At 44.3% G+C, this 26,140-nt stretch overlaps 1 protein-coding gene and 1 long non-coding RNA gene across 3 annotated transcripts in view; both read left to right on the top strand.

Moving 5' to 3' along the window:
- The window catches only part of LOC127653775 (uncharacterized), a 22,335-nt gene extending 2,380 nt beyond the window's left edge, over positions 1–19,955 (top strand). For both annotated transcript variants that reach the window (XM_052140551.1, XM_052140547.1), the window contains 7 exons: positions 3,403–3,487; positions 3,583–3,778; positions 3,885–3,953; positions 4,074–5,017; positions 6,443–7,233; positions 10,331–10,534; positions 16,886–19,955. In XM_052140551.1, the coding sequence (XP_051996511.1) occupies positions 3,403–3,487; positions 3,583–3,778; positions 3,885–3,953; positions 4,074–5,017; positions 6,443–7,233; positions 10,331–10,534; positions 16,886–17,127 (2,531 nt within the window). In that variant the 3' untranslated portion in view covers positions 17,128–19,955. The remainder of the gene's footprint in view (positions 1–3,402; positions 3,488–3,582; positions 3,779–3,884; positions 3,954–4,073; positions 5,018–6,442; positions 7,234–10,330; positions 10,535–16,885) is intronic.
- A 514-nt stretch (positions 19,956–20,469) lies between these two features.
- On the top strand, positions 20,470–22,010 carry LOC127619802 (uncharacterized). Its single transcript, XR_007967621.1, has 3 exons — positions 20,470–20,574; positions 21,177–21,262; positions 21,863–22,010. It is a non-coding gene; the product is annotated as an uncharacterized LOC127619802 (long non-coding RNA).
- The last annotated feature ends 4,130 nt before the right edge of the window (positions 22,011–26,140 follow it).

The raw sequence follows: 26,140 nt of genomic DNA, 5'->3' as shown, positions 1-26,140 counted from the left end.
CAGACGGATCCGTTACGGGCATTCTCCTGATTTCACCGCACCAGAGCGGATAAATAAACTGCCCCGGATCGGCACGGCCAGTTCGGCCTGATGATGGAAAAGTGGCTTAAATGTCTCGAACAAAACACACAAAAGTCTTTCAGTGGACTAAAACATCCGCTGAAGATGACGTAATATGCTACATTTCATCGAAAGTAATTCACACACACCTTATGTAGGATTAAATCCTAAACTGAGTCCACTTTAAAGGTAGCTAGTCCTCCTTAGTTTACTTATTTATGTTATTCAGCTATGCTTTCTAAATGTGTCGTGTTTTCACATGAACAACAGAAGATTGACGTACAGAATCAGCGAGAGTATGCAAACTCTTTAGTGTGACCTCTATCAAAAATTAGGTGGCACTGGCGGGAAAAATGGTCACAAAATGCGACCGTTTAGTCGCAGTCTGGAGCCGTTTATTTGCAGTTGTTTTTGCATTGCCGTTGTCCAAAAGTTGCCCATCTAAAAACACTTAAATCCCCAACTGCACAAGCGCAAAAACACTTCTAAAACTGACTTCTTGCAATTGTGCTGTAATGTTGACCTGCACAGGCTGATGATATAGAGGTGATGGTGTATATTAATGATAATGCACAGTGTAATATTGCTTCAAGGGTGTGGAATAGTGAAACTAGTCCTGGTGTTGTCCTTCAGGACACGGATGGTTTGGGGAAAGGATGTTGTCAAAAGTTTTTAGAGGGCAGTTTAAAGTCCTTTAAGCACCTGAGGTGGTAAAGACAATGACGGGCATTCTTCACCAGGGTGTTAATCTGTCAGGTCCATGTGATACGTGTATGCCAAGATAACGGAAACTGTCCACTCTCTCCACTGTGGCCCCGTTGAACATCATGGGGTGGTAGGTCCTCGCCGGCTTTGTGCTGAAGTCCACGTTCAGCTCCTTTGTCTTGCTGACATTCAAAAGGAGGTTGTTCTTCTGGCACCAGTCCTCCAGGCCTTTGATCTCCAGCAGATAGGCCATCGAGAGAAGCATCAGCATTCCTGATTTTGGGGGATGGTGTTTTATAGTCCGTTATCGTTCCTAGTCCATGCCACAGGCTTCTAGAGCCACCCGTTGAAACTGTGACTCCAATTTCTTCCCGTAGCGCTGCTTTGCCTTCCTCACCGCTCTGCGTGTGTTGTAAGACACACTTTTTTTTTTAAATTGTCCATGTTCCCGGTGGCGAGCCCCGCTTTATTTGTAGCGGTGCGGGATGACAGAGCATCGAGGATGGATTTATCCACCCATGGCTTCTGCTTGGAAACGGATATCTAGAGTCCTGTTGCCTCTAGTAGGGCAGGTACTGTGTTGGTGGAAGTGTTGCTGGCTGGATGGCGTGGTCCGGAATCGCTGGGTTCAGCCATGACTCGGTGAAGCAGAGGAGGTCTCTAAGGTCCCTTTGGAACGTAACCGTGGCCCTGTGGTGGTCCAGCCTGTTCTCCTGTGACTGTTCGATAGCAGAATACTAGGCAGGTGAGCACGATGGGCATGAGTCCTCAGTCTGTTCCTGACGCCGGCTCGTTTCCCTCTGGGCCCTCCTTGCTTGGAGTAACTTAAAGTGCAACAGAAAAAAGGAATAAAAGCAAATTGTGGTCGGAGCAGTCGTGATGGCAGCCGACCTCACCGGTGCCGGAATGGGAGTAATGGTCAACGGGTGTATTAAAGAAGTCCCGCCTTACAGGTAAAACAGCCAATCACCTTTTTAGATACAGACATCACCTGTCAATCAACTCGTGCATGCGCATTAGACAATTGCGTGTTTTTGGCATAATTTTATCTTGTCAGATTTCATTGCTGATTTGAAATTTGTTCTTTGATCTTAATCTTGACCAACCGTTTTTGAGATTTCAATGTTCAACCATTCAAGAAGATCGTGGCTGCCATGTCATGACTGGAATTAGTCCCAAACATGACCAAGAGTGAACTGGCTTGCTAGAAAGACTGCAGTGTGAAGGTTATCCAAAGTTGGGCTGTCACAATTATGAAATTTGGCTGGCAGCAAATAATTGCGATTATGATGATTCATTGTCATATAAATTGTCATATTTCTGAAGGCGCATATGTGCTTCATACAGCTTAAGTCATTTTTACATATTTAACTTCAAATATATAAATCAAATAATAATATATGGGTATGTGATTTTCACTCCACAGAAATCGAGTGTGCATCTCTTCTGTGTCATTAACACTGTGTATATGACCAGGAACATTTGTCATTTATCCAGACGTTTAAAGTGAAACCAGAGCTCTCTGCATTCACAATCAAAGTTTATATTTGTTCGTTGATATTTTTGTGGGAGTTTGGCATGAGCACTACTGACGGCCCGCACATCGAGTGCTTGAGAAGCGCTACCCGCGGTCTTTCAGACAGGAACTAGTGACGCTTGGAGTTAAACTGAATGGCACATAAACGCATTGTTCAGAATTGACGTGTACAATAATCACGGTTATCTCGAATAACCACGATCAGCGATTATTATTTTGAGGTTTTTTCTCCCTAATTTTGGAATTCCCAATGCGCTCTATGACCTCATGGTGGCGTAGTGACTCGTCTCAATCCAGGTGGTGAGGACGAATCTCAGTCGCGTCTGAGAACGTCAATCTGCGCATCTTATCACATGACTTGAGCGTGTTGCCACAGAGACGTAGCGCATGTGGAGACTTCACGCTATTCTCCGTGACATCCACGCACAACTCGCCTCATGCCCCACCGAGCGCGAGGATGTTACCCCAATTGACTCTACCCTCCCTAGCAACCGGGCCAATTTGGTTGCTAAGGAGACCTGACTGGAGTCACTCGGCACGCCCTGTATTCAAACTCACGACTCCAGGTGTGATAGTCATGGTCAATACTCACTGAGATACCCAGAGCCCCGATGAGTCGATTATTAATAACCGCGGCAGGCCTGGAACAAATAACATCATTAACGCTACATCATGGGCCGCCATCTTGAATGTTTTTGATTGAATGGAACACATGTTAGCGTGGACGTGTCCTGAGAATAATAATGAAAGATAAATGCAAGACAAAAAAACATGGTAACATGAAGATCAATGTGGGGGTTTATTGTGCACTTCTAAAACGTTTTTTTGCACTTGTTTTTGACTAAACTAGGTGAACAGCAACTTATATTTGACATTATGATTACAAATTCATACTATGCATTTGACATGCTTTACTTTTTCGGGATGATTTTGGCAGGTGTTTCTTTATGTTAAACATAGAAAAATCAGTTTTATAGCATGCAGTAATTTACATAATTAGCCATGATCATATCAGCTAGACTGAAGTTTGAGTCGGTTCATCTTCCTGACTCTTGCTTGTAACGAAGCGGTTTATTAAACATGTTCTGTGTGTTTGTCAGGGGACGAGCAGTATCCAGAGGGCGCTGAAGACCGACTTCCTCCGCCTGGCAGTCCGTTCTACCTCACTGACCCCTCACAGCTGTGGTAAGACTTAAATTGAAGACACTTTAGCTAAAGCATAAAAAAGTAAACATGTTTAAAAGAAACGGTGGATCAACTGACCCGTGTGTGCCGTGCAGTGTGCCTGAGCTCGGCGAAGAAGGCACGAGCGGCGTCCGCGGGCCCGTGCTTTTCCACCCGCCACCCAACTGCAGAATTAGAGAGGTGCATTGTGGGAGTCAGGTGCGGCTGGTCGTCATAGCGATTCGAGACATTGCCAAAGGAGAGGAGATCACTGTGGACTACAGCTTGACCGACTGGGGAGAAAATCCCATGGTACTCCAAATATCTCGACGTTAAATAATATACTGTTAATAGCTGTGTGATGTGCTGCATGCATCAGTGTGGACAGGAAACGTAGCGTTGTGTTTGTTATTCACAGGGTTTCCATAGTTCAGTGTCTCCACCTGGATTTGAATGTGGATTCAACCCAGAGAACAACATTAAGAAGGTGATTCATGCAAAGCATACATATTCATTAGCGGTGCGCGGCGCTACTGCAATCTTTAATCTCATATGTTGAGTCATTTTATATCACTGGTTCAGTTCATTGATCTATCCGTCTCTCTAGGAGGAGGATCCCGGCTCACTACCGCTCTCTCTCACAGTTTCTGACTACCTCACTCCATCATGGTCCCTCTCGCCATCCTCCTCGCCGATGTCTCATTCTGAGGCCAGCGACTCGGACCGCGAAGAGGAGGAAGACGATGATGATGACGACGACGACGAAGAACTCGAGGAACTGCGCGGCCGTATGATGAGACGGCGTAAGAAACTGAAAACGTCAGCGAGCGTCAAGAAAAAGGCCACGCCCCGCCCACTGTCGTTCACTTGCCCCGCCCCTTCCTCTCCCTCCCCCTTCCAGCAGCCTCTGGCCCCACCCATGACAAACATAAACAATAATATTAACATAAACATTGGGCACGGTGCAAGCGGTACGGTATCCCACCGGCAGCACTGCCCATACTGCGGCCGCCATTTCCGCTCGCTCGCGCGCCATCTGGAGAAACACCACGACCAGCAGCCTGAGGTGCGAGCCGCCATGGAACAGTCGCACCACCATACGCCTCCCCCACCCACAGCGACCACCAACTCGCACACATTTTCATCGCCCGCACAACCCTCGTCCTCCCTGGGACCGTCGCTGTTTTCACGGGAGCACGATTCTGTGTCATCGCCGTCTAAATCCAGTGCCGTTTCGTTTTCGCTCTCCCTGTCACCACCTACTACTTCGAAAACCTCTAAAAAGACCACCACCTCCCTCTCACCTACTAAAAAGGGTGCAGCTCCCGCTGCCAGCACCGTGAACAAAAGCTCTCCTGTCACGCCCAACCCTCCCGCCAGGAGGGGGCGCCCTCCAAAGAAAGGAAAGGAAAAGAAACAGGAGGAGCTGCAGCAAGCCAAAGAAGAGGCTCCTCCTACTCCAGGTCAACAGGAGGATGAGGCAGATAAAGAGGTGGATGAGTTAAACACGAAAGAAGGGAGTGTAGAGGAGAAGAACGGTGAGATGGAGAGGTATGCCAAGTTATTTATTGTCATTTGTGTAGGGTAACAGGCTACGCTGGCCAATGAAAATCAGTGTTTGTGCGAATCGGTTCTTTTGAATCTACACCGCTAAACACATAATTTCCAAACAAATGACTCTTAGGAATCGGTTCTTTTGCATCTACAGCACTAAACACATGATGTCCAAACAAATGACTCTTGTGAATTGGTTCTTTTGAATCTACAGCACTAAACACATGATTTCCAAACAAATGACTCTTAGGAATCGGTTCTTTTGAATCTACAGCACTAAACACATGATGTCCAAACAAATGACTCTTGTGAATCGGTCTTTTGAATCTACAGCACAAAACACATGATTTCCAAACAAATGACTCTTAGGAATCGGTTCTTTTGAATCTACAGTGCTAAACACATGATTTCCAAACAAATGACTCTTATGAATCGGTTATTTTGAATCTACAGCGCTGAACACATGATTTCCAAACAAATGACTCTTATGAATCGGTTCTTTTGAATCTACAGGTCAAAACACATGATTTCCAAACAAATGACTCTTATGAATCGGTTCTTTTGAATCTACAGCACAAAACACATGATTTCCAAACAAATGACTCTTATGAATCGGTTCTTTTGAATCTACAGCGCTAAACATGATTTCCAAACAAATGACTCTTACGAATCGGTTATTTTGAATCTACAGCACTAAACACATGATTTCCAAACAAATGACTCTTATGAATCGGTTCTTTTGAATCTACAGTGCTGAACACATGATTTCCAAACAAATGACTCTTATGAATCGGTTCTTTTGAATCTACAGCACAAAACACATGATTTCCAAACAAATGACTCTTATGAATCGGTTCTTTTGAATCTACAGCACAAAACACATGATTTCCAAACAAATGACTCTTATGAATCGGTTCTTTTGAATCTACAGCACTGAACACATGATTTCCAAACAAATGACTCTTATGAATCGGTTCTTTTGAATCTACAGGTCAAAACACATGATTTCCAAACAAATGACTCTTATGAATCGGTTCTTTTGAATCTACAGAGCAAAACGCATGATTTCAAAACACATATAATCAATATAATTGTTATTTGCTATAAGTGTGCTCACATGGAGTATGTTTCAGTCCTTAAGGCCTGTTCACACCAAGCCCGTTTTCTTTCAGTGCGTTTGTTCTGAACGAGCTTTTAAACGGGGACAGTGAACTCCTATGGCGCTAGTCACATCGGGTCCGACAAATGTTTGTAGAACAAGCAAGAGCGTGCTGCTGTACAGGGGTGAACTAATTTGTTTAATTTGTTACGTACTAGTTTGAAGTTCGTCTCGCAAAGTTGTCACAGATTTTGTGTGAACGGGCCTTAAGACTGTATATGTTGGTTTTGACCTTTTTTAATCTGTTTCTTGTCTCCTTGCAGCTCTCCTCGGTCACACATGCCTCCTCTCCTCTCCTCACTTTCTACTCTGGTTCTGTACCTCCGTCAGCAGCAGCACTCCTCTTTTCTCTCACTTTCTCGTTCGCCCGGCTTGGCAGAGTCGTGGCGTTTGCTGTGCCACTCCAGCTTGGCTCTACTCATCCTGTACAACCGTCATCGCGAGTGCGAGGTCGCCAAACTCGCCATTCAAGACTACCACGACCGCTCCACCGCTTCCCCGAACTCCGTCTCTCCGCTGGAGTCGACGCTTTCTCCTTTTGAACGCCACGTCCTCTGCCACCTGCCCCGGGTGGGCGTACTGGGCAAACGTGGACGCGTTCAACCCCTCATTCTTCCGCCCAATTTCGAAGCTTGTCTGGACCTTCTCCTCAAGACCTCCAAGGATGTGGGCGTCGATCCAGAGAGCCCGTACGTCTTTTCACGACCGTACCACTCTCCCGCCACGCCGCTACGCGGGACGGACCTACTTCGAGGTTTGGCGCGTACTAGCGGTGCTAAAACCCCCACAGCGCTCACCGCGCCCCGTGCTCGCCGCCAAGTGGCCATCCTCACCCAACTGCTCTTGCTGGAGGAGGGCGTGAGGCCAGCAGGTGCAGCCGTGAAGCGACTGGAAGACTTTCTTCAGAAAGAGTACCATGTGACACAAAGCTGCACTCGGATTGGTCAGGACCCGGCGCTGATGAGTCGCGTGGGACGGGTGGTGTTGTACGGAGAGCGAGAGGGTGTGCTGTTCAGAGGGATGAGTCTTCAACACATCTGTCTCGAACTGGACGGTGAGTGAATATAAATGCTACATTAAGAGTCTTTGGTCAGTTGTTTCAGCTTCAAGGCCTTAAACTTATGGACAGAAAACAGGACTCGTGATATGGCGTTTCAAAATAAGAGTCCCCGCTGTATTATCTGGTTTATAGTCCTGCGTTAAAAATAAAAAATGCTAAGAACATTTGTAACATACGGAGCACCCGAAGTGACCTCTGCAAAAAAAAAAAAATCAAAGAGACTTTCGCGTGCGCACGAGAAACAGTTTCCGGTGTGTGTATAGCTCTTTTCTGATTGCGTCATTGCCATCATTCATTTACTCAAAGATACTGAGAGCATGGATGCGCATGAATTTATAGAGATATATTTTAAACTTGGCCTTCAATACAAAGACATTACTGTCTATGACATTTGTAATACTGTCATGGCTGAGACACGCTTTGATCTTCCAAAGGACACGAATCAAGCAGTAGACTTGTACTTGCATTTAACACGAGAACTACCGGAAGTCTATAACTACTAGAATGGCCATAGCGGTCATTCTGACCGTTCATACTAGACTGGACCAAATGTCATGTCATATTTACATTCGACACTTCTATTGAGGTTTTAGAATGAAGCTTCTAATGTCTGTCGTCATATTTTATATCGTCATCACCCTAAAAAATTTTAAAATCCTCAATTTGAATAAAATAGAATAATATGGATCAAATGGAGCGCCAAGCGAACGCAGATATATAATACGATCTTTTTTTGTAATATATAGTAGTGCTAGACTATATAAATACACATATATATATATTATATATTAGCCGCTAGACTGCCCCGGAAGGTGCGTGCCTCGCTTTGTGTACAGCAAGTTTTTTCCACCACAGTGAAAATGTTTTTGAAAGTCTAAACGCCAACAAACGTGGATTGAGGCGGAATATTTCGTTAGATAAAAACATGTTGTGAGTTTTGTTGACTTTTGGACTTTACAACGCTCTGGAGTTATTGCAAATTGGAAACAATCCACCACTGGAATCAAAATCCATGAATAAATGAATCTGTTATATTAATAATAAACACCAGGACACGAAATTTTAATTCTAATGAATGTGAAAATGTATTAGTTCATCGACAACCACAGAACTTGCTGTTGTAGCTGATTACAGATACAAATTTGATTATTTATATTAAATTATTCTCTTTGTAAAATACCCTACTAATTTTATTTGTTCTTAAAAAAGGTCTTAAGTCTTACATAAAATCTGTGCAGCATCCATGAAAGAGTGAACACCATTTATGTTTAAATTATTAATATTTGTTGTGTGAAAATGACTTCTATTGAATTTGTTCAAAGATGACCGTCTGACGCTTGTGCCGTCATTTCCAGCACACCAAACAATTTCCCCCCTAATAAAGTTTGTTCAAAGGTTTAGAGAAGATGGAGGACGAGGAAAAACAAAAATCTATTTGTGCATTTATGAATTAAAAAATAAAAGCGTTTTTCCACATTTTTAGCGCATCAAAATAAAGCTGATGGAAACTCAAATTATCGATAAAAGTGTCAACATCATATTTTTCTGTTTATCTTTAGTTCATAAACTCTGTCGATCTGTGAAATGACGTTAAAATTCAGTGTCACATGACAGAATTGCATCAGGACACTTGGACGGATGAGGAGACTCCAGGTTTCCTCAGTTTATTTAAGGATTTATTTAAGTGTCCATATATTTAATTCAAGCGTGTAATATAGGATTACGGGCTCCTGTTGTATTTGGACAGATATTCGAATAATCCCAGATACAGATGAGCTCCATTTCACCGTCGTCATCTGATATTTCCAACGATTGTGATTTAAAGGGAAATTTCAATGAAGTGTCTCAATCTCTCCTTTTCTCACACATGCGGGCACATCTGGGACACGAAAGGTACATCATTTAAGCTATATTCACAATTCTGAATGGAAATGGCTAAAGAGATGATTTATTTTGTGCTAAATCAGGAGTTGTTTTTTTAGGAGTGACGTCATGACAAACCATTTATCGGAAAATGGCCATTTGAATGGAAACGAGCAGGAGGCAGCAATTATCGCAAATAACCTTGTTACACATTTTCACTTTGTCAGAACTGCACAAAGATTGGATAGAAACGTGATGCACTTTCCGTCAGCATCATTTCAAGCGCAGGATTAAACCCAGAATTGGAGATGTGCTGGAAATGACACAAAAATGACACACATCTCATGTGATGCATAAACTGTGAAAAATGTGTAATCGAGATTTTACTTTCTAGAAGTTCACAGCGATAAAAGTGCCTGAAGCTGAAGGAACACATAAATAAAGAGCTTTTAAAATATAATTAATCCAAAAATACTGCTAATAATGGGCTAGCCATTGTGGCATGCTAGTAGTTAATTACTCACCCTAATATGCATGAGATAAGCCATAATACGATTTACAATTTAAAAAAAAACTAGATCAATAATAAAAAATTGTTGTTATTATTATTATTGTATTTCTTTATATTTGTTTTTCTACTTACCTCATTTTGTCATCAGATTTCGGAATTATGCTTTAAACTTCAGATTTTTCTCCATTCATTGAACATGACAGGCCAAACATTATATTTAATTAATAACTACATTTAAAACTTAATAACTACATTTAAAACTATGCATTTGTGCAATTCCACTGAAATTATGTTTTAACAAAAGGAACAAAACCCCCTTTTAAATTCTAACAGTGGTATAATAGATGATGGATAATGCCGTCCATACCACTAGAGGGCACCGCTTGCTCGCACAGCGCTGACTGAAGTGCTGAATAAAGACTATTTTAAAATGCAGCCTATTAAATCTCAATCAGTCATGCAGCATTAACGGGCATCATACTGATGTCTTCTAAGTCAAATATACATGTTGTGGCTGTTATTATATCTGGATTGTGCCTTTGAATTCACAGAGGCGGTTTCATGCTGGTGTTTTAATTTGGTCAGTAATTGGCCGATACGTTGGTGCATCCCTACTACCGATACTTTAGGGAAAAACTCACATTTATGTCTAACTTCAGCATACTGTTACTTCCGTAGTAAAGCATACAGACGTTAACGTCTCTCTCTCTCGTACAGTGATGTCGGGGAACTCTGCCGACTCTTTCTCGGATGATTCAGATGGAGAGACGGAGAAGAATAAAGAGAAGGCTGAAGTAGTGAAGAAGGGAAGATCCAGCGCTCGAAGGCCGACGCCTAAAAAGAGAAGCCGCCCACACGTGACACCGGCCACGCCCTCTCCTTCAGGTGCACTCAAGAGGCGGAGCTCCCAGGTCAAATCAGGTGAGTGTCACTGGTGTTGGGGAAACCTTTTAACTTTATTATAAAGGTAACAGAATTTCTTGTGTTTTAATAAATGTATTTATTGTAAAAAATATCAATGATTGTGTGCTATTCATTTTGTACAAAAGTATCACATGTAAATATAAATAAAAACAATGTTACAATATCAATTGCATCTAGTTTTTCTAAAAAGTGGCACTTACACACATCGATTAAAGTAATCATGGCTGACTGTGAACATTTCTACCTGTAACGATTACCCTGTCTTGTTTCTCTGTTGCCCTTTTGTTTACCATTTGTTGTCACTTTTGCATTTCTCAGTTTTCACTTTAGTCCCTTATGTAATTCCATAGTCTCTTTGTTAGCGTTCGTGTTTTCCTCTGTTCATTGTTTTCACCTGCCCTTGTTAATTTGCCTTTGGTTTCTGTTAATCACATTGTTATCTTGTTTGAGTTCTGTTCTTTCATTGGTCCCTTTTTCCCTGTCTGTGTATTTATACCCCGTGTCTTTGTTCAGTCTTTGTCAATCGTTGTTTGATGTTTAACCTGATGTTTCTTTCCTTCCCGAGTTCCCTGTTCGTGTCAACCTTGGTCAGCTCATTCAGTTTATGTTTCATTTCCCCATCAGTGGGTTGTTGCTTTGTGTTTTGCCCTGTTATTCAGTTAAATAAAGTGCAACTGCGTTTGGATCCGCATCTCCTCGTCAGCCTCATTACTCAAGCGTAACAGAGCGATTGACCACACATGGATCCAGCAGCTATTCGGGCCAAATGTCGGCTGCTCAACTTGCAGCAAGAACACTACCCACTTGTAGACCACGCTCACTACTTCCTCCTCCTGGCGAGCGCTACTGACTTCCGGACTCTGCACTGATGATCTTTTTCAGGGACAGCTTAAATCCCTCGCTGAGGGAGCGGGTGCCACAGGCAGCGCCCGGCAGCACTCTCGCGACTACCTGGAGATGACCCTACTAGCGTGCAGCTCACGCACCCTGTCACACCAGCCTCACCTGTCAGCGAGCAACCCCCCATGACAGTGGCTCCCCTTGAACCTGCACAGTCCACTTTGTCCGCCCGGAGGAGGAGGAGAAGACAGGCTTCCGCCTCCCGACCCACGCCGGCCGCGGTCTGCGAGCCAGAGCCCACGCCTGCCCCGGTCTGCGAGCTAGAGCCCACGCATGTCACGGTGAGCGAACTAGTGCCCACGCATGTCACGGTGAGCGAGCTAGAGTCCACGCATGTCACCGTGAGCGAGCCCGAATCCTCGTCAACCACGGTAACCCAGCCAGAGCCTGTAGCCTCAGACGTCAGTGAGCCAGTGCCGCTAGCCTCAACCGTCAGTGAGCCAGTGCCGCTAGCCTCAACCGTCAATGAGCCAGTGCCGCTAGCCTCAACCGTCAATGAGCCAGTGCCGCTAGCCTCAACCGTCAATGAGCCAGTGCCGCAAGCCTCAAACGTCAATGAGCCAGCGCCTGTAGCCTCGACCGTCCCTGAGCCAGCGCCTGTAGCCTCGACCGTCCCTGAGCCAGCGCCTGTAGCCTCGACCGTCCCTGAGCCAGCGCCTGTAGCCTCGACCGTCCCTGAGCCAGCGCCTGTGGCCTCGACCGTCCCTGAGCCAGTGCCAGTAGCCACGACCGTCCAAGAGCCAGTGCCCAAAGCCACGACCGTCCAAGAGCCAGTGCCAGTAGCCGTGACCGTCCAAGAGCCAGTGCCAGTAGCCGTGACCGTCCAAGAGCCAGTGCCAGAAGCCTTGACCGTCCAAGAGCCAGTGCCAGTAGCCATGACCGTCCAAGAGCCAGTGCCAGTGCCAATGGCCGTGACCGTCCAAGAGCCAGCGCCTCTCGAGCCCCCTAGGGTTCCGCCTCCCAAGTCTCTCAAGTCTCTCGAGCCTTCCAGGGCTCCTCCTCCCGAGCTTTCCAGAGCTCAGCCATCCGAGTTTCCCGAGCTTTCCAGAGCTCCGCCATCCGAGTTTCCCGAGCTTTCCAGAGCTCAGCCATCCGAGTTTCCCGAGCTTTCCAGAGCTCAGCCATCCGAGTTTCCGAGCTTTCCAGAGCTCAGCCATCCGAGTTTCCCGAGCTTTCCAGAGCTCAGCCATCCGAGTTTCCCGAGCTTTCCAGAGCTCAGCCATCCGAGTTTCCCGAGCATTCCAGAGCTCAGCCATCCGAGTTTCCCGAGCTTTCCAGAGCTCCGCCTTCCGAGTTTCCCGAGCTTTCCAGAGCTCCGCCTCCCGAGCTTCCCAGAGCTCCACCTCTTAAGCCTCTCGAGCCTTCCGGGGCTCCGCCTCTCAAGCCTCTCGAGCCTTCCAGGGCTCCGCCTCTCGAGCCTCCCAGGGCTCCGCCCCTCAAGCCTCTCGAGCCTCCCAGGGCTCCGCCCCTCAAGCCTCTCGAGCCTCCCAGGGCTCCGCCCCTCAAGCCTCTCGAGCCTTCCAGGGCTCCGCCCCTCAAGCCTCTCGAGCCTTCCAGGGCTCCGCCTCTCGAGCCTCCCAGGGCTCCGCCTCTTGAGCCTCCCAGGGCTCCGCCCCTCAAGCCTCTCGAGCCTTCCAGGGCTCCGCCCCTCAAGCCTCTCGAGCCTCCCAGGGCTCCGCCCCTCAAGCCTCTCGAGCCTTCCAGGGCTCCGCCTCTCGAGCCTACCATGGCTCCGCCCCTCAAGCCTCTCGAGCCTTCCAGGGCTCCGCCCTCCAGGCTCTCCGAGCCTTCCAGGGCTCCGCCCCTCAAGCCTCTCGAGCCTTCCAGGGCTCCGCCCCTCAAGCCTCTCGAGCCTTCCAGGGCTCCGCCTCTCAAGCCTCTCGAGCCTTCCAGGGCTCCGCCTCTCAAGCCCCTCGAGCTTCCCAGGGCTCCACCCTTCAAGCCTCTCGAGCCATCCACAGCTCTGCCTTCCGAGCCTCCTCCAGAGCCTCCTACGGCTCCGCCTCCGGAGCCTCCTGCGGCTCCGCCTCCCGAGCCTTCTGCGGCTCCGCCTCCAGAGCCTCCTGCGGCTCCGTCTCCTGTGCCTTCCTCAGCTCCGTCCCCGGAGCCTTCCAGGCCTCCGCCTCAAGAACTGCCTACGGCGCCACCGCCCTCAGCTCCGCCTCCTGAGCCTCCAGAGCCTCCCTCTGCTCCGCCTCCTGAGCTTTCCAGGGCTTAGCCCCGAGCCTCCTCGGCTCCTCCTCCCAGAGCCTTCTAGGGCTCCGCCTCTAGAGCATCCTCACGGCACCACCTCCCTCGGCTCCACCTCCAGAGCCCTCCAGGCCTCTGCCTCAAGAACCTCCTTCGGCTCCGCCTCCTGAGCCTCCCTCAGCTCCGCCTTCTGAGCCTTCTACGCCATCGCCTCCCTACGGCTCCACCCCCAGAGCCTCTCGAGCCTCCTGCAGCTCCGCCCTCACGGGGCCTCCTACGGCTCCGCCTCCAGAGCCTCCGATTGCTCCGCCTCTCGATCCACTCAAGCCTTTGACTGGCTCCGCCCCAGAACCTCTTGAGCCTCCTACGGCTCCGCCTCTCGAGCCACTCAAGCCTTTGACGGCTCCGCCCCAGAGCCTCTTGAGCCTCCTACGGCTCTGCCTCTCGAGCCACTCAAGCCTTCGGCGGCTCAGCCCTCAGAGCCTCCCGAGCCTCCTATGGCTCCGCCTCCCGAGACTCCTCCGGCTTCCCCTCTCGAGCCACTCAAGCCTTCGATGGCACCGCCTCCCGAGCCTCCTACGGCTCCGCCGCTCGAGCCACTCAAGCCTTCGACGGCACCGCCCTCAGAGCCTCCTATGGCTCTGCCTCCCGAGCCTTCTCCGGCACCGCCTCTCAAGCCACTCAAGCCTTTGGCGGCTCCACCCTCAGAGCCTCCTACGTCTCTACCCCCAGAGACTCCAGAGTCTTCCTGGTCTCCGCTCCTAGAGCCTCCCACGGAGCCGCCTACCTCGGCTCCGCCTCCTGAGCCTCTCTCAGCTCAACCTCCTGGGCCTCCCGAGCCTCTCCCGGCTCCGCCTCCGAAGCCTCCATTGGCTCCGTCTTCAGAGCCTTCATCGCCCTCGCCACCTTCGGCTCCGCCTCCCTTGGCTCCGCCCAACTCTGTTCCGCCTCCTGATCTGCCCAAGGCCTTACCACCTGAGTCTGCCATGGCCCTGCCTAAGCCTCCTTTGGCGCCGCCTCCTAAGTCTTCTATGGCTCCGCCTCCGAAGTCCTCCTTGGCTCCGCCTCACTGCGGCTCTGCCAGCCTCAGTCCCGTGGCCTCTTCCCAGGCCCCCGACCCAGTCCCTGTCCGGTGGCCTCCACCCAGGCCTCCTGACCCTGTTCCCGTCCTGAGGCCTTCCCCAGGCCTCCTGACCCTGTTCCCGTCCTGAGGCCTTCCCCCAGGCCTCCTGACCCAGTCCCTGTCCATTGGCCTCCTCCCTGGTCCGCCAAACCTGTCCTTGCCCTGTGGCCAGCTCCCAGACCACTGAAACCTGTCCCCGCCCGGTCGATACCACCCCGGCCTCCCAAACCTGTCCCTTTGTGCCCCCATGGACTGCCTGGTTGTCCCTTGTGCCCCCGTGGACTGTCTCATCTCCCTTTGTGCCCCCCGTGGACTGTCGCATCTCCCTTTGCGCCCTCGTGGACTGTCTCATTTCCCCTCATGGCCCCCCCCCGGATTTCCTGCCTGCCCAGTGTTCTCCCCTGGTCTGCCTGTCTACCTATGTGCCCACTTGTACTGTCTGTTTGCTCCTGGTGCCCTCATGTTGTTCTTATGGACTTGTGTCTTTTGTTGTGTGTTTGTTAGGATCGTCTGGAATCCGATCTTTAAAGGGGGGGCTATGTAACGATTACCCTGTCTTGTTTCTCTGTTGCCCTTTTGTTTACCATTTGTTGTCACTTTTGCATTTCTCAGTTTTCACTTTAGTCCCTTATGTAATTCCATAGTCTCTTTGTTAGCGTTAGTGTTTTCCTCTGTTCATTGTTTTCACCTGCCCTTGTTAATTTGCCTTTGGTTTCTGTTAATCACATTGTTATCTTGTTTGAGTTCTGTTCTTTCATTGGTCCCTTTTTCCCTGTCTGTGTATTTATACCCCGTGTCTTTGTTCAGTCTTTGTCAATCGTTGTTTGATGTTTAACCTGATGTTTCTTTCCTTCCCGAGTTCCCTGTTCGTGTCAACCTTGGTCAGCTCATTCAGTTTATGTTTCATTTCCCCATCGTGGGTTGTTGCTTTGTGTTTTGCCCTGTTATTCAGTTAAATAAAGTGCAACTGCGTTTGGATCCGCATCTCCTCGTCAGCCTCATTACTCAAGCGTAACACTACCATGACATCTGAAAATGCATCTAAAATGTCTGTTCGTAGCCACTGGCTAGTAAATGTTCGCCAGTGATTGAGTTGTGTAGTGGTGAAGAACTAAAGCACAGAGTCCTTTTACTGAATAAGAAGCTGCCAATGAAGAGTGGATTCAGACTCGTCTTTCACTGACGAGGAAATGTCCCTTATTTGGGTGCTGAGGTGTTGTGATCGTGCGGTCACCATTGCTTTAGTTGAGTCATGTTATGCCAACGTTACATTTAACCACATCAACACATTATGCATGTCAAAGTTTCCTTTTAGCTCGTTTTGTGTATTGATCCACGCACTCCATTTTCATTCCACATCTCTTTTAATATCCTTTTCTGTTATTTACTGTCAGTTTGTGATCAAAAAGTGAAAAATAAAATTGACTATCCAAGAGCAATTCTTTCTCCAGTATGTCCGGGTCGGTTAAGTGCTGGAGAGTTCGTCAAAAAGCACAAATAATACAAGACATAATCATGGAGGGTCAAGTGTTTGATATCATTGTAAAGAAAACTTTTAAAATGTTTTAATGATTATAATACATTCTGAGACTCTCAACATAACAAACGGCTGAAAAGTCACAAATTAGCCCAAAATTGCCTCTCTTTATTTTTTGTTACCATATTTTTCTGATACTACATGATATATCTCTGGGTATAAATAATGTGACTCTGTAAAACTGCTTTTGTTTTGTTCTCAATCATGTCAACTGTATCTGAGAACATTTTTGTGTTGATACGACAAAGCAATCAAAAGTTACAACATTACAAATATAATTGATCATAGTGTCCAAAAACATCTCCAAACAAATAAAAGATAATAATTGTACATAAGAACTAATTACACATGCAAACACAACAATGGCTAAAGGTTTGCATAGCATGCAGACATGATTTTAGTCATGAGATTTCACAGAATGAGTTTCATTCTGTGTCATTTGAGTCATCATTGAGTCTGTGTCGTGTATTTGGCGCCATCTCCTGGTGGTCATATGTAACGATTTCGGGACCGAATCAGGTTTAACATCAGACGGCAAACCTGTAATCTCTTCTCCAAACCGTGTTCATTACAATCCTTGTTTTCAACTCCTCCTCAGGTAAACGAGGCGTTCTGAAGCGGCCGTGGTCTGAAGCGGAGCGGGTTGCCGTGGAGACTCACCTGAAGCGGAATATCGTGGAACTGCGCGTTCCTGCTAAAGCGGACTGTGAGCGGTGTCTGCAGCTCTGCCCCCTGCTGGTCACCAACCAGCGCGACTGGAGGGCCATTAAATTCTACTGCCACAACCGCATTCAGCTGCTGAAGAAGCAGGGACGCAGAGAAGGCGCACCCGTCTGTTAACTACAGTAACACGTTCATATTTCACCAAAAAATACTAATTCTGTCATTATTTGTTCACCCCTGTGTCGTTCCAAACTCGTATGCTGTTATGGAATGACATGACGGCGAGTGAATCATGACAGACGAAGATGTACACACTTTCCACATTCCTGTGTGACCACGAGTCTTTGAAACTATGAGACGGTCAGTCTCCGGACAGACTGAACTGCTGCACGTATTGTGAAGTACGATTTCATTTCTATATGAATGTTTTTCATTTGAGTCTTGCGACGCAGTCGGAGCGATTCTAATAACTGACGGCGCTGAACAATTGGGACCAGTTATTGTTTCTCAGTGTTACCTCATCGACGCTCATTCGCTTAACTGCAGATTAAGTGAATCTTATGAAGACATGGCCGGATTTCACCTGAAAAGAAAAAGTCCAAAATAATAATTATGTTTATATAATTCATGTAAAATATTTTAGGACCATTAAGATTTTAGTTTTCGTGACGAGCACATTAAGGTCATTGAGGTTTTAAACTCTCCGTACTCTGAAGCGTTGAAAAGCCGTTTTCAGGTTGATGTTGAAAGTGTTTTTGTACTAAAGAACATTTCTGTTGAAATACGTAAAATATTTTCCGGCGGTCTCTAAACGGTTCACGTGCATTGAGACATCTTTAAAATAATCATCATATAATAATCAAATGGACTGGACAATAATAAATTATATATAACTGGCTAACAGAATATGACGTTTCTGCACACGCTGTTTATTCACAAAATAAATGTTCTGTAAAAATAGTTAAATATTGCTGTATTGTATAATCAACTACATTTAGAGATGCTCTGATCGGTCGGGCGACAGTCACGTCCTGTGACTCGATCGGTAATTTGGCCGCACCGATCGCTCGTGTCGCAAAAGACGCGCGGCTCCTTTAAGAATTGCACCGCTGTGTCATGGCATCAGGAGTGTGGGTAATACTGGCGTAGTGTTGGAAGACACTTGATGCAGTGGGGGAAGTATGGCGAATATGAAACGTTCATGTGGCGGTTCATAAGCGACAAAACAGCGTTATCATCGTTATATGGCAGCGTCTCAGTCATGATGCCCGCCGGGCATCGGCATCTCAGTAATGGCACCCATGTGTTATCGGTTTCACTCTAGATTCGATCTTAATAGAGAGAATATTTTGTTAGCCTATACTAGCTTTTTTTTACGTTTTTTTGTCAGTAAAAACTAGCCGAAGTGATTTTATGGGTAGAAAATCTCACAAATAGCCGTGACAGAGATCCTGATGAAAGGAGAAATGATCGGGATCAGCTGTAAAATCCTGATCGGAGCATCATTATTTATTATATTACAAATGAAATCCCATTCTTGTGGAAAACATGCCTTTAATTGTAGTTCATTAAACAGCGTCGATCTACTTTAGTACAATGACTGAAATAAAACTGATGATTTAAATCACCGTCAATTATGATCAGAAAAGTTGCTCCATTCTTAATAAAACCCCAGAGAAAATTGCAAACGATAAAGTAACCTCATTTAATACTTTTTTACTAAGCGACAACTGTGTGAGAATTAATGTGATTTTAATCTTGCAGTTCATCGATGTGAATAACGCATTATAGGAATGTTCCCTATGAACAATCGCAACGATCTTGGTGTGAACGAGCCTTTAATTAAGAGTTTTTTGTAATTAGAAGACGTATAATACATTTCCCCATGATGTATAAATGCTTGCCAATGTAAATAATATTTCCATTAAAATGTCACAATGCAAACCATCGATATGATTAAAAGTAATTGACCCGTTTGTGGTGAAATATGACCGGGGCGTGTTTGGTGAGATTCACTCATCTGAGCTTTTAACTAAAGTTGTTTTGCCATAAACAGCTGATATAAACACCAAACTTATATTGACCTTTCGCTAAGCCCCGCCTTAAAAACCTTTCTGGCCAATCCGCCCCTGGGCGTTTACGGTAACACAAGTGGGCGGAGCTCAGCAGACGGTCATTTGCATATCTAGTTCAGAGATCTCCTGTGCCAACAGATCAAAAGCAGTTTCACCTTTAAACCTGTTTTTACTGTAAATTCCCCGTTTTATCTCTTCAGTCCTCTGAGGTGTATTCAGTGTACATGATGTATCGTAATGATGATATTAGACATTAGCTTCTGGGGGACATTCTGTAAATATCAACTTCATTTTAAAGATGTTTTCTGAAATACTGTTGTAAAGAAAGATGCTATCTGGACAAATACAGACATTAATGTCACATCACAAAACAACATATTTGATTGGCACATTGTCGTGTGCTTTATTACTATAATCGATGTGTATTTTAATATCAGCTACAGTTGATGTATTCCCACAAACTTGAGAGGGGAAATGGAAGAATGTGTTATTTTGTGTTACTTTCAATGTGGTCTCATATTAGAGAAAAAGACAATTAATAAACAACATTATAATTGTTTTCCCCCTGTTTTGAGACTGAGATGCCTGTGGAATTGAAATGTATGTGGTTATATTGTGAATGTATGGCAGAAGTGTAGCTGTGGACGGTTATATACGGTCTTTCTGTTTATTAAACATGTTATTGCTTGAACGAGGTTTGCAACGCTTCTCAGCAGAATGCATTTCAGTGAGCACTCGATATTTCGATGAGACTGTTAACATATATAATCTTAAACACTTTCTGTCACACGGGAGAGCACAGATAGATGCTTTTAATAACTACAGTGGCAGGAAAAAGTATGTGAACCCTTTGGAATTACCTGTATTTGCGTATGAACTGAAAAATCTGGCTAGTTACAATAATTTTTTCAATAAAGTTTTAACTAATTACACAAACGATTGCATTGTTCTTGTACATATTCAATACGTCACTAGTACATTCACAGTGTAGGTTAGAATAAGTAAGTGAACCCCTAGGCTAATGACGTCAACAAACGCTAACTGGAGTCAGGAGTTGGTAAACCTGATATCCAATTAATGAAACGAGATTGGAGGTGTGGGTTAGAGCTACTTATAAGGGTTAAAGGTTATCTGGAAGAGTTTAGATATTCATCTGTCCACAGTTAGAGAAACTGTCTATAAATGGAGATGATTTAGTACTATAGTAACTCTCACTAGAAGTGGCCGTTAGATATTCATCTGTCCACAGTTAGACAAACTGTCTATAAATGGAGGTGATTTAGTACTATAGGTACTCTCTCTAGAAGTGGCCGTTAGATATTCATCTGTCCACAGTTAGAGAAACTGTCTATAAATGGAGATGATTTAGTACTATAGGTACTCTCTCTAGAAGTGGCCGTTAGATATTCATCCATCCACAGTTAGACAAACTGTCTATAAATGGAGATGATTTAGTACTATAGGTACTCTCACTAGAAGTGGCCGTTAGATATTCATCTGTCCACAGTTAGACAAACTGTCTATAAATGGAGATGATTTAGTACTATAGGTACTCTCTCTAGAAGTGGCCGTTAGATATTCATCCATCCACAGTTAGACAAACTGTCTATAAATGGAGATGATTTAGTACTATAGTAACTCTCTCTAGAAGTGGCCGTTAGATATTCATCTGTCCACAGTTAGAGAAACTGTCTATAAATGGAGATGATTTAGTACTATAGGTACTCTCTCCAGAAGTGGCCGTTAGATGTTCATCTGTCCACAGTTAGACAAACTGTCTATAAATGGAGGTGATTTAGTACTATAGTAACTCTCACTAGAAGTGGCCGTTAGATATTCATCTGTCCACAGTTAGAGAAACTGTCTATAAATGGAGGTGATTTAGTACTATAGTAACTCTCACTAGAAGTGACCGTTAGATATTCATCTGTCCACAGTTAGAGAAACTGTCTATAAATGGAGATGATTTAGTACTATAGGTACTCTCTCTAGAAGTGGCCGTTAGATGTTCATCCATCCACAGTTAGAGAAACTGTCTATAAATGGAGATGATTTAGTACTATAGGTACTCTCACTAGAAGTGGCCGTTAGATATTCATCTGTCCACAGTTAGACAATCTGTCTATAAATGGAGATGATTTAGTACTATAGGTACTCTCACTAGAAGTGGCCGTTAGATATTCATCTGTCCACAGTTAGACAAACTGTCTATAAATGGAGATGATTTAGTACTATAGGTACTCTCTCTAGAAGTGGCCGTTAGATATTCATCCATCCACAGTTAGACAAACTGTCTATAAATGGAGATGATTTAGTACTATAGGTACTCTCTCTAGAAGTGGCCGTTAGATATTCATCCATCCACAGTTAGACAAACTGTCTTTAATGGAGATGATTTAGTACTATAGGTACTCTCTCTAGAAGTGGCCGTTAGATATTCATCCATCCACAGTTAGACAAACTGTCTTTAATGGAGATGATTTAGTACTATAGGTACTCTCTCTAGAAGTGGCCGTTAGATATTCATCTGTCCGCAGTGAGACAAACTGTCTATAAATGGAGGTGATTTAGTACTATAGGTACTCTCACTAGAAGTGGCCATTAGATATTCATCTGTCCACAGTTAGACAAACTGTCTATAAATGGAGATGATTTAGTTCTATAGGTACTCTCTCTAGAAGTGACCGTTAGATATTCATCTGTCCACAGTTAGACAAACTGTCTATAAATGGAGATGATTTAGTACTATAGATACTCTCACTAGAAGTGGCCGTTAGATATTCATCTGTCCACAGTTAGACAAACTGTCTATAAATGGAGATGGTTTAGTACTATAGGTACTCTCACTAGAAGTGGCCGTTAGATATTCATCTGTCCACAGTTAGACAAACTGTCTATAAATGGAGATGATTTAGTACTATAGATACTCTCACTAGAAGTGGCCGTTAGATATTCATCTGTCCACAGTTAGACAAACTGTCTATAAATGGAGATGGTTTAGTACTATAGGTACTCTCTCTAGAAGTGGCCGTTAGATATTCATCTGTCCGCAGTGAGACAAACTGTCTATAAATGGAGATGATTTAGTACTATAGGTACTCTCTCTAGAAGTGGCCATTAGATATTCATCTGTCCACAGTTAGACAAACTGTCTATAAATGGAGATGATTTAGTTCTATAGGTACTCTCACTAGAAGTGGCCGTTAGATATACATCTGTCCACAGTTAGACAAACTGTCTATAAATGGAGATGATTTAGTACTATAGATACTCTCACTAGAAGTGGCCGTTAGATATTCATCTGTCCACAGTTAGACAAACTGTCTATAAATGGAGATGATTTAGTACTATAGATACTCTCACTAGAAGTGGCCGTTAGATATTCATCTGTCCACAGTTAGACAAACTGTCTATAAATGGAGATGGTTTAGTACTATAGGTACTCTCACTAGAAGTGGCCGTTAGATATTCATCTGTCCACAGTTAGACAAACCGTCTATAAATGGAGATGATTTAGTACTATAGGTACTCTCTCTAGAAGTGGCCGTTAGATATTCATCTGTCCACAGTTAGACAAACTGTCTATAAATGGGGATGATTTAGGACTATAGGTACTCTCACTAGAAGTGGCCGTCCAGTCAAGATGACTCAAAGGGAACACCGCAGAATTATCAATGAGGTACAAAAGTACCCTAGAGTGACAGATAAAGGTTGAAGTAATCATTGGAACTGGTTAACATCTCTGTTCATGAGTCTACTATACAGAAAACATTAAACAGGTATGGTGTACATGGCAGGACATCACGAAGGAAGCCGCTGCTTTCCAACAAAATCACTGCTGCACCGAATGCCACGTTCACAACACTACTGGGATTTTGTAGACTAATCAAACTAAGGTTGAATTGTTTGGGAAGAACACGCAGCACTATGTATGGCATAAAAAGGGCACCACATACCAATATGAAAACATCAAGAAAGGGAAGAAAGATGGCGCCGATGTCAATGGCATGCCGTCTGCCCGTGTCTAGTTTGTTTCTTATTTCTGTTTTGTTCTTACTTATGCTTTTGTTTATACATGATTCTAGCACTACACTGGTGAATGATCGATCTACACTTTTAAATATTCGAATTATATTTGAGAAACATTTAAATGAAGCTCGGAGGAACTCCAGTCCTATACTCTAAAACCGCCGCTAAGGATTCCTACATGGCTGCAACATGATCCCTGGTCCCCTTTGTCTGAAAAGACGGCGGCGCCAGGAAAGCGAGGAGGAAGGCTTGTCAAACTAAAGGCATACCTGGATTTCCTTCAGGGAGATCCGCGGCTTGCGGATGTGCAGTTGTGGGGCTGGAGCGGCGGTCGGGTGCTGTGTTGGCATGCGGACAGTGCGGTGTCTCGATGGATTCGACCTATTGTGCCGGAGGGGCCTGTGGCGAATCATTTTCGGGCGTGCGCGGTATTTCCACCGAATGGAATTGACGCGCAGAATCTTCGCTCTGTGCCATTTGGTCGTGGACTGTCGTTGGAGATTATGGACGTCGAAAGATCAGCTATAAGGTTGGCTTTGATAAATGTACGCTCTCTGAAAAACAAATCTTTTATCCTAAACGAGTTTGTTAGTACTCGGGCTCTAGACTTTGTTTTTATTACGGAAACTTGGATGAACACTGACAATACATACGCCTTGGGAGAAGCTGTACCAAATAACTATTCAGTCTTTAATTCTCCTCGCCAAATAGGAAGGGAGGAGGACTGGCCTCTATTTTTAAGAACAATTTTATTTGCACTTTACTTAAGTTTGAACAGTTTTCAAGCTTTGAACTTCAAGCTTTTGAATTGCAAACAACAATACCTGTCCTTTGTGTTGTTATTTACCGACCACCAAGAGCTAATAAGGATTATATTTCAGAACTGGCTGCCTTTCTAGCTGACATTGTTCTAAAATATGATAATATTTTATTAATGGGGGATTTGAATATCCATGTTTGTTGTCCAACAAACCCATTGGCAAAAGACTTCTTAAATCTCATTGACTCGTTCGGGTTTCAACAAATGGTGAATGGCCCTACACACAATCGTGGCCACACATTGGACTTGATTCTATCACTTGGCTTAGTTATTAAGGACATTATTATTGAGGATTTTGTGTTATCCGACCACAATCCGATTTTATGTACCGCTTCTCTCCCTGTCAGCCGAGAAAACTGTGTCCAGCTAAAAGATTGTATCGTCCTCTAATACCTAATTCACATGTAGATTTTAATGTTTCTTTTATGGAGAAGTTGCAGTGTATGAAAGTGAATCTTTTATCTCCACATCTTGGTGTAGAAGAAACAATTAATAGTTTTAATTTTATATGCACAGAAACACTAGACTGTATTGCACCTTTGAGACAGGTGAGCAGAAAAAATAAGCCTCCTCCTTGGTGCAATGAACATGTTAAATCGTTAGTAAGAGAGTGCAGAAGATGTGAACGTAAATGGAAGAAAGATAAATTACAAATTTCGTATGAAATGTTAAGAGATGTCTTAGGTAAATTCCAACAGGCTATAAAAACTGCCAGGTTCAGATTTTTTTCAGACATTATTGAGAAGAATCGTCAAAATTCAAGAATTATTTTCTCAACAATTGATTTATTTTTGAACCCCAGATTAGAGGTGCCTGGAGTTATACCTATGAATTTATGTGAAAATCTTTTGGAATTCTTTGTCGGACGTATATCGGACATCCGAAGGAATATACAACAGTGTTCATATGAGCCTATGGATAGGATACACCTGTAACTCATGCTGTGCTGTCCGATTTTGAGCCTATCTCCTTATCCACACTTTTAGACATTGTCTGTAAGCTAAAGCCGACAGCTTCTCCACAAGATGTTATTCCTACAGTGCTATTTAAGAAAGTTTTTGAGTTGATTGGTCCATTTGTATTATCAATAATTAATAAGAGTCTACTATCTGGAATTGTTCCAACTTATTGTAAACATGCTATAGTGCATCCTTTGCTGAAAAAAACTAATTTAGATAAGAGTGTGCTATGCAATTATAGACCAATCTCAAAGCTTCCTTATCTAGCAAAGATCCTGGAGAAAACGGTCTTTATTCAACTTGAGTCCTTCCTTACTGACAATACTATTGGTGAAGTGTTCCAGTCGGGGTTCAAAAACAACATAGTACAGAATCTGCATTATTAAAAGTATTTAATCGATGTTTTTATGGCCACAGATATTGGTGACTCAACCTTACTTCTGCTATTAGATCTTACAGCAGCGTTTGACACACTCGACCATAATATTTTAATTTCACGCTTAGACAATTATGTAGGTATTCGAGGTAATGTCTTAAATTGGATTAAGTCTTATCTCCAAAATAGAAGTTTTGCAGTGCAAATGGGAGAATGTACGTCGAACACAGCGACTTTATCATGCGGTATTCCACAAGGATCTATTTTAGCACCAGTTCTTTTCTCACTCTATATGCTTCCTTTAGGTCAGATCATGAGTAAATATGAGGTTTCTTTTCACTGTTACATAGATGACACCCAGTTGTATCTACCCTTAAAACCAACTGTCCCTGCTGCTGTTGAAAGGCTGGTAGAGTGTCTTGGGGAGATTAAAAGCTGGATGTCTGTAAATTTTTGTGTCTAAATGAATCAAAAACAGAATTGATTTTATTTGGCCCTTCAGAGTCTGCAGATCCATCTAAAACTGAATTGGGTACACTATCCCTTATCTGATGCGTCAAGTAAAAACCTTAGGTATAATTTGTGATAGTGCACTGAAATTTGATAAACAGATAAATCAAGTAGTTAAAATGAGTTTCTTCCAGTTAAGATTAGTCAGCTAAAATTAAACCCTTTGTAACACGGAAGGACCTGGAAAAGGTAGTTCATGCGTTTATTTTCTCAAGATTGGACTATGGTAATGCATTATACTATGGTGTCCAACACAAAGGCTTAAACAGATTGCAATTAATCCAAAATGCGGCCGCTAGACTCTTGACAGACACTCGAAAAAATGAGCATATTACTCCTATATTAAGAGAACTACATTGGTTGCCGGTTTTCTACAGGATTAATTTTAAGATACTTTTATTTGTTTTTAAAGCACTACATG

Source organism: Xyrauchen texanus, chromosome 2, assembly GCF_025860055.1.
Source record: "Xyrauchen texanus isolate HMW12.3.18 chromosome 2, RBS_HiC_50CHRs, whole genome shotgun sequence".
Taxonomy (NCBI): domain Eukaryota; kingdom Metazoa; phylum Chordata; class Actinopteri; order Cypriniformes; family Catostomidae; genus Xyrauchen; species Xyrauchen texanus.
The sequence above is the reverse complement of the archived record's forward strand: the minus strand, read 5'-3'. Positions and strand labels throughout refer to the sequence as shown.